The sequence below is a fragment of the Trachymyrmex septentrionalis genome, unplaced genomic scaffold, assembly GCF_001594115.1.
Source record: "Trachymyrmex septentrionalis isolate Tsep2-gDNA-1 unplaced genomic scaffold, Tsep1.0 scaffold83, whole genome shotgun sequence".
Taxonomy (NCBI): Eukaryota; Metazoa; Arthropoda; class Insecta; order Hymenoptera; family Formicidae; genus Trachymyrmex; species Trachymyrmex septentrionalis.
The window spans coordinates 804-9,574 of NW_017306018.1; the positions used below are offsets into that span (position 1 = coordinate 804).

The 8,771-nt window shown below is 30.2% G+C and overlaps 1 protein-coding gene across 4 annotated transcripts; it reads left to right on the forward strand.

Moving 5' to 3' along the window:
- The first annotated feature begins 1,232 nt into the window (after nt 1-1,232).
- On the forward strand, nt 1,233-5,488 carry LOC108754970 (UV radiation resistance-associated gene protein). 4 transcript variants are annotated; one of them, XM_018497656.1, is made up of 10 exons: nt 1,233-1,393; nt 1,614-2,078; nt 2,215-2,419; nt 2,568-3,155; nt 3,240-3,412; nt 3,492-3,718; nt 3,794-3,964; nt 4,044-4,997; nt 5,099-5,168; nt 5,239-5,488. In XM_018497656.1, the coding sequence occupies exons 2-10, from the start codon at nt 1,974-1,976 to the stop codon at nt 5,431-5,433; spliced, it is 2,688 nt and encodes an 895-aa protein (XP_018353158.1). In that variant the 5' UTR covers nt 1,233-1,393; nt 1,614-1,973; the 3' UTR covers nt 5,434-5,488. The 4 variants fall into 4 exon arrangements, with proteins under 4 accessions (XP_018353158.1, XP_018353160.1, XP_018353159.1 ...); XM_018497658.1 differs by having other exon boundaries at nt 1,895-2,078; XM_018497657.1 differs by lacking the exon at nt 1,233-1,393 and having other exon boundaries at nt 1,515-1,782; nt 1,895-2,078.
- Nucleotides 5,489-8,771: the final 3,283 nt, after the last annotated feature.

Below are 8,771 nucleotides of genomic sequence, written 5' to 3' on the forward strand. Positions count from 1 at the left end.
TCACGCGTAAAAAGTGACGCGACACGACGCCACATACTTTCAACCGCGAATATAATCAGTATGCGCTAGTATTATACTAGATCTTATAATATGCGATGTTTACACTGTTACGAGAAGTGAAGGAAAAATGAATTATTGATTACCGTAGTAAAGAAATCCAACGATGAATGATCCTTTCGTGCAGTTTCCCATCGTTTTATATTCCAAGAGATTCCGTCTCATTTTTCAGCAGAATATTAGAATATGGAGGAAGTCACAGTTGATTCGGAGACAGGACTGCGAAGTTTTCCAATGTAGTTTTATATTTACCAGAGATTAGAATCTGAAGAAAAGTCAATCGATTCGAAGACAGGACTGCGAACAAGTGCGAACTGTTCCAACGTTAAAATGATACGACGTACTCTCGTCCGCTGCTCAAGTCACAAAACCGTGCAGTCGCGAATTACGCGGTATTTATAGGAGCCGTCAACCGGCGAACCCCACCACTCGCATGCTAGCCAATGAGCGCGATGCCTCATCACTGCGAATGCTGATTGGTCCGCGCTAGCTTTCGAATATGGTATATAAATGCTACGCGCAAGGAATTTCAGTCTTTTTCGGAATTTGGAGCCGTTGGTTTTGTGTGGTTAGAGAAATCTGTACCCATTCGCAAACGCTTTTACGTTAGCACGTATTTAGTACATAGTTAACGTTACAAATATTGTAGAATTTCAAACATAAAAGATGTTTTGAATACGGACTAGAAATTATATATTTTTTTTAAATTAAAAACAAATTAAAATAAACAAATAAAGACTATCGAAAAAATTATATGAAAGAAAAATCGAACTTATAAAATAATAAGCGATTATAAATTGTGAATCATTTAAACACCGCGCAAGTATAGAAGTATACTTATTACTTAAAGTTTTATAATAAAATTTTTAATCAAAATAATATAGCAATACTACTCCTCTGAGTTTTATTTTATTGTTAGGTATTGAATGTATTATGATAATATTACGCTCACTTCTGTATAAAATGAAAACGACATTAGGTTTTTTGTATAATGTATACGGCATTGGGGAAAATGGATTTAACGAAATTATATCGACGGCAGAGAGAAATCAGAGAGAGGACATACTGTTGGGTAGTTAACATTCACTTCTTCAGAGGACGGTAGTGCGCGGCAGCATTTTGCAGTTACAGATTTTAGACCATCATGTCCTCTCTCAGGTTGTTTCTCTCTACAAGAAAGAATAACTGCTTCAGTATTTGCAGAGTCAAACATTTTTGTTTTGAGATTTACTAACTGTGTTTTTTGAACGGTTAAGAAAGAAGAGAAAGAGAATAGAGATTATAGAGAAATTCGATATTCGATTGGATGTCTCAGTGCGCACTGATGCACATTAAAGTTTGTTATACACAGATTAACGTACACACATAAGTTTGTGTTTAGTATAAATATAAAAACGGATTAAATCATAAAATCTTCAATACATTTTAATGTGCTGTTAAGTAAAATTTGTATTTTATCATTTGAAATATTTGTATTATATTATACTTTTACACAAATTAAATCAGTGTACAAGGGCTTTAATATTCACTAGTGAGTCTAATAGAATTCGTTATAGAGAAAGATGCTTACGACCTGCACATACCACGTTATCCCTTCCACCAGTTTCACCATGTTCCAATGTTATGATGTTATCACTTATCACGCCCGCTCTAGGATGCAGCAATGTGCATATGTGTGTTCAGATGACTTGAATTGTGACGTGAGACTAACGATTAGCTTTTGTGGTTAATATGCTTATCAATCGCTAGATATAAATTTATTCGATTGCTCTATAATCGTGAGAAATTGGTATAGCCTGTTCTTGTGCGTTATAATTCGTTATTTGTTTTGGTTAAGCCGTTTGATTACTATTCTCACAACAACGTAACTATTTCTTCGACCGAATGATACTATTGCGATACTATGAAGTTGCACAATGGAGCTTTCCGAATCACGAAATCTTGTTAAAGATTTAGATTTAACCCTTCAACCGCGAATTGCTCCACGATACAAAACCTGGCTATCTCTCGCAACCCAACAGGTAACATATAAATTAAAGATGATACTAAGAAAAATATATTGCTTGATACTAAGAAAAATATATTGCCTGAGCAAAAGCACTGATATATATTGTTTTAACATTGTTATTTAAATTATATATTGTTAAAAATTTTCAGTTACGACTCAGAGGTTTAATACAAATAATAGGCCATAATCTTAAAGCTAATATAAATGGAGAGATATGTTGGTTTTATTATACATTACATAGATCAAGCATGTCATCTCCATTGTATACCAGCGAAGCAATCGACAATTCTAATCCAAGATGGTCGAGCCTGGAAGTACCGACTCTGTATGCCACAGGTTATTCAACGGCTAATGGTGAGCGTTACTGTCTGTTAGTACTATAAATGCTGCGTTTCTTAGGATTAGCATACATATTGATTCATTAAGTGCATTCTTGACATTGACTTGTTTTGAATGCATTTTTTATTAGACATTTAAAGAAATGATTCTATCTTTTAAACAGAGATTATCCTGAGGGTATGGAAGCGCTCAATGCCATGCGACAACACAGCTGATGTAACTCTCTTCACATGGGGAATCTCATTCACAGGATTGACATATATTGGTTCTAAGTTACCACCTAATCTAGAAACTATTTTAAAGGAAAATTCTTTGATATTCCATTTTCATGGTGGATACTTTACTCCTGCATTCTGCTTCATAGCAGTTCCAGATTTGAAGCGCTACCTTCATATGACTATAAATGTTTCTGAAGTAAAGAATAGTTATACTGTGAATAAGCTTAGCAGTTTAAAAAGCAAAATGCAGGCACTAAAGCAACAAACAGAATCAGTGCAAGCGCTCAGAATACGCATTGCCTCTGGTGATGATTTTCATACTCCCAAATATCCACAGACAACTTTAAATAGATTATTGCAACCACGGAGAGTCAACAGAGAAAAGAAGTTGGAAATTATGAGAATACGTAAAGAGCTAGAAATGGCTAAATTTAGAACCAAATTGCTAGAACAAGAAAGATCGCGAAAAATGGGAGAAATTCGTGTACTAAATCAATTACATACTAATATGACAGAAGAAAATCAAGATCTTGGTTAGTATATATGGATCCAACATATATTGAATATATATTGCATGAATACTCTAAATAAAAAGCACTATCTTGTTTTCATTCTAGGTTCTGACTTAATGGAAAGATATAGAGAGCTGAATAAAGACATAGAAAAACTAAATGAATGGCGGCAAAATCATATAGATACACGAGAAACATACTTGCAATTGAGCAGTCAACTTGCACAGAGGCGACGACAATTAATCTCAGAACTGTGTTTAATATATCCTATTAAACAGGTATAGCTAATATATATATATATATATATACACACATGCATAATTGTTTTATTAGCTGACATTTTTCTCAATTTTGTAGGATAGCATTGGAAAGTTTAGAATAAATGACGTTTATTTGCCAGACAGCGAAGAATTGGAATTATCGAATGATACACAAGTGGCTGTAGCATTAGGTTTTGTTGCACACACAACGCAAATGATTGCAAATTTTTTGAATGTACCGACCAGATATCCTATTGTACATTATGGCTCGCGCAGTAAAGTTATAGATCATATAACAGAAAATTTGCCTGACAATGATAGACAGTAAGGGTTATTTGTAATTGTGTCTTTATTGGCAATGTATCCATGTATATGTTATCGTCAATATGTTATTTTTAGATTTCCATTGTTTGCTCGAAGCAAGGATAAATTACAATTCCATTATGCTGTATATCTATTGAATAAAAATATAGCACAGCTACGATGGTATTGCGGCCTTCCGACCACCGATTTAAGAGCAACATTGCCGAATCTCGCTACGCTAATCAACGTTAAACCCAATCAGATACAGTACGTATATGCACATTCATTAATTTCATTGTTAATAATATACATATTTATTTTTATCGTTACTCGAATTATTTCATAGTTTGGACGATTCAAAACGAACATTTTCTACCTCATCTTTGGACACTGAAAGTGGTAATGGTAAACAAAATCCACCTCTTACGCCACCATTGCAAAAAATAATTTTCGAGAAATGCCATCGTTCTTCTCGATCAATGAGTCAATTAAAAAATATAAAGTCATCTCTTGGATCTTCTTTGGATCAAGGTTTAGACAAACCTGTACAATCACCTGCACTAGGTAATCAGTCGAAGCGAATTTGTAAATCGGAAGAGAGTGCCATTGACAATAAAACCTTGGTTCTGGCTAAAGATAGGTTGAGTATTAGTAGTAATGAGACATTGAATAGTGCCATTCTGAACAATATTGATAACATTACTCTTAAACATAAAGAAAATTTTGTCGAAATTAGCGATAAGGTTGTTATAGAAAGCAACATTGAGATTATGATACCTACATCTGTTTCTAAAGCAAGGAATGTCGCAGATAGCTTGGAAAGTTCCGTGAGTGCCCGAGATAGAAGCTCTAATTCTATAAGCAGCTGTGAAATGGCTCTTAGTAGTCAAAATGATGTAGATGAGAGTTTAAATGATAACCATGTTATTAGGAAAGAAAAAATTGACGACAATGTGTTTTCGATTGATGATAATTTAAAAAACGTCAAAGATGTGATAGACAGTACGCTGAAAAATGGCGAATACAGTAAAAAGCGTAATTCTAGAAATGATATTTCACAAAGTTACGACATAAATAATACAATCGTCAGCGGACAAAATAGCAGTGGTCACGGACAAGACCCACTTACAGAAACTGCCATCCACAATAGAGAATGTTTTGTTAAATCATGCTTATCTTTGGATGCTGTGTGTACTTACGAAGAATCGGAACAGAAACAAAAAACATATTCCATTTGTAGCTATACAGACGAATATATAAAGAAAAATACATTACGACAAAGATGTAGCCCTGAATCCAGGTACATATATATATAATTATATATTTATGTAAATGAACATTTTGTAAATGAATGTAATTTTTAATATTTTATATACATATACATGGTGACTTATTTTACAGAGAGAATAAATTAGATTATCTTCAACATGCTGAGAAAAGGTCTCAGGATATTGTAAGAAATGAACCAATGGTAAATTTGTATGTTAATAAGTTCCATACTTTTTTAATGTGACATTTAAAAATGTCCATTTTGTATCTAGGTGGATACGAAGTCTATTTTAAATGCATCAAAATCAGACTGCTGTTCATATGATGAAGCAAAAATGCAAAGTGACATTCAAGCATCAAGTGAATTCATAGACGTCATTAGGCGCAGTTCAGAGAACGTATGTGCGCGCACCGAAGCTTTAGCTAATAAGAAAACTAGTTTTAAAGTTATGAAACCGCGTCTTTAATATCTGCCTACATTATAAAGAGTTGTGTCCTGATAATATATGTAAGTAATAAGTACCAAAGGTCTTAAGACATGTTTCGTTTATATTTTACACAATTATATATATGTGTGTACGTTGTTGATATGATAAAAATCTTTAAATATTATTTAAAGTTGATTTTAATTAAAATTGTAACATGTTATAGATATATTTATTATCTTTTATTTATTTCTGAAATGTTTGTAATAAATCACTGTAAGTGTTACAGCGCGAATATGAAAAATATAAAAAAATAATAAGTATTTTATAGCATATATAAACTAAATTATGTATAAAAACGTCAGTTATATTTATCCATGTATTATTCCATATACGTGTATACATTATAGTTTTCATTTTCTTATGTTTGCGCCAACAATTATTATGAACTGTTATGGTACGTATTGGATATAATAAGAATAATAATCGTCGACAAAACTGATAGTTTTTAGGAAGATATCTTTGTACATGTGATACAAACGTGTTAGTTATTACTTTATGTATTCGTACTGCGCACTTATGGTGAAACTTTTTTGGACAGTTAATCAACAGTTATAAGTCAGGATAAGTTTTTTTCTTATTGTTAGTTTGATAGTGAGATGTAAATATAATGTATGTATACATACAATTATTAAGTTACGACTATTATTGTAATATACCCTGAAAAAATTTATATTTCTCTGTACAATAATTTCATTGAATTGAGATAATATGTAATACATAAAGTTTATGTGTGTGTGTGTGTGTGTGTGTGTCTGTGCGTGCGTGTGCGTGTGCGTGTGTGTGTGTATTATGTAGAAACAGATTTTTTCACTGTACTTAATTCACGTAACTGACCAATGTTTAGTTCGTGCTTATAATACAAACAATCGCGAATGCATCAATATAGTTGATTCTATTTTTATCATTGAAAATGTTACGGCATGCGTAAATAAATTTACATTTATATACGAGGACCAAGTAAATGACTACGTAATTGCTTAACGAAGTAATGAAATAATTAATTTATCTTTAATTAGGTAAAAGCACCTAAAAGAATTTTTTGCAAAACAATTTCTTCATGGAACTCAAGCGGACTATCATAATGTGATATAATATGAAATAAAAAGTTATCTAAACAACAGAAAAAAACGAGAGATTTAATTTATTATCGTATCTTATTTATTTTTTATTGAATAATTACGTATATATTATTTCTATTTTATAAGAAAAATTTAATTTTATATAGACTTTCAAACATTTATACTACACATGTCTGTTTGATAAATGACTTTCTTTCACAAGTTATTGATTACTGCAATAAATATTGCCAAAGCCTTGATAGTCGAATGGTGAGAACGCCCGGATTTTGTGTAACGAAAAGTTATTATCAACTAATAATCGCTTATTCCCAGCAAAATGGATTGAAATGGATTGGAAATTCTCAATCCATCCGAATCCGTATTTTAAATCCATAAAAATGGATTGAATTCTATATAAAAAAATTTTTATACATGTAAAAGTTTAAATAAATTAAAGTAGTAATTATAATAAAATTCTATAATTATTATTTTAAAACTTTTATATAAAATATATACTCTAGTTATATAATAAACGAAACGTATTAACATAAAATATACATAAAAGCGATTAATTTATTAATGAAAAATAAGGAAATTTATATATGTAACATTTATTGTTCATATTTACATAGTTTTTTTTATGTTTCTTTTAACTATTACATGAAGTAGAATTCATGATATATTTTTACTGTACAACTTTTTTTTAATTACTCAGTTGAATCAAAACGAAAAATTTCTTATTCATAATTCTGAATAAAATAGCATTTATGATGCATTTTTAAATAAAACAATGGATTTTTTACTTACAATTTTGAATTAAATAGTATTCATGGCCCATTTTAAAAGAAAAACTTTTTTTATTCAATTGGAAAAAATTGTATTTCCTATTCAGAATTTTGAATTTAGCAGTATTCATGAAATGACTATTATTTTTAAAAATTCAACTGGATTGAAAAACTGCATTTTCTATTCAGAATTTTAAATTAAGCAGTATTCACAAGAATGGTACAGAAATGGCCGATATTATTTTTAGATTCAAATAGATTAAAAAACTGCATTCAGAATTTTAAAGTAAGTAGTATTCACGATGCATATAAAATACTATAATATTATTTTTAGATTAAAAAGCATAAAAATATACTCCATGCCATTCCTATAAATGAATAAAAATGCATTCAGGATTAAAAAGAATTCATTTTAATATTCATGAATCCGTACTTCTGAAAATCTGAATCCATTTTAATCCATTTCAATCCGTTCTTGTTTGCTAGGTTGTAACACAATTTAAAATATCTAATATATATGAATTGTGTAACGAATGTAAGAAATAAAACAGAAACTTTGCAATAAAGTCTATTCGTCGGAGAATATTAAAAATGTAACTTATTTTACTTATTTTGTAATATACGTTAATATTTCGAAATTAAACGGCGCGGCCTTGGGGATTGTTTTGGTGCGGAAGGGCGGGTGGTGCGATGCGGCGCATGTGGCGTGTCACATTTATGCGAAGTTACCACGCAGTCATTCCGTTACCGAATCTCGTATAGACAGGTGCCGCTCTTCTCATTTTTTTTTTTTAGAAATGTATTTGCGAGAAATAATGCGAATGTCGTACTTTAGATTTCAAAAACTTACGTATACAATATGTATTTTAAATAAAATTGTTTTTAATACGTTCTACTCCTGACTACAATTTATTTAAAAGTACATCTAAAATTAAATTCCGAAAACTTATTTAAAATATAATTAAGAAAATAACTCAGAAGAAGTTTTTTAATATAATAAATTCTAAATAACTTTTACCTTTTTCTTTAAAAATATATACAATACGATTGAATCTTGTATATTAGTATATTGTTAATTTAACTTTACGTGGCGAAACAAAGTAAAATCTAATTATTAGTATATATATCGTTGCGGAATTAATGAAATAATTTCTTATATTCTTTCAATCTTCTCAGAACTCATTGTCAGTAGTTTAGTTTTAGTGGCATAAGTTTAATGTGATACCATAATTACATCGCAATACAAGAACGTATTTGACATTTATTTTATAAATTTAAATATTTTATATCAACTAATATATTGACAAAAGGCAAGTGGTTTTTTTTTACACACATAATTACTCACGTGAAGTGTTCTTGACATCCGAACATTAAATCTCAATTTTTATTGTTCTGTTTATTACATTTAATAAATATTTTTTGAAATATTGGTAAATATAATTAATTTTTGTTAAAAATATTATAATAAATATTA

Bases quoted from the DNA above. Each gene is read 5' to 3' on its own strand.
- LOC108754970 (XM_018497656.1), top strand. From the start codon at position 1,974: ATGGAGCTTTCCGAATCACGAAATCTTGTTAAAGATTTAGATTTAACC. The intron at 2,420-2,567 runs GTGAGCGTTACT...TCTTTTAAACAG, and splicing joins AGGTTATTCAACGGCTAATG to AGATTATCCTGAGGGTATGG. The intron at 5,169-5,238 runs GTAAATTTGTAT...TTTTGTATCTAG, and splicing joins TTGTAAGAAATGAACCAATG to GTGGATACGAAGTCTATTTT.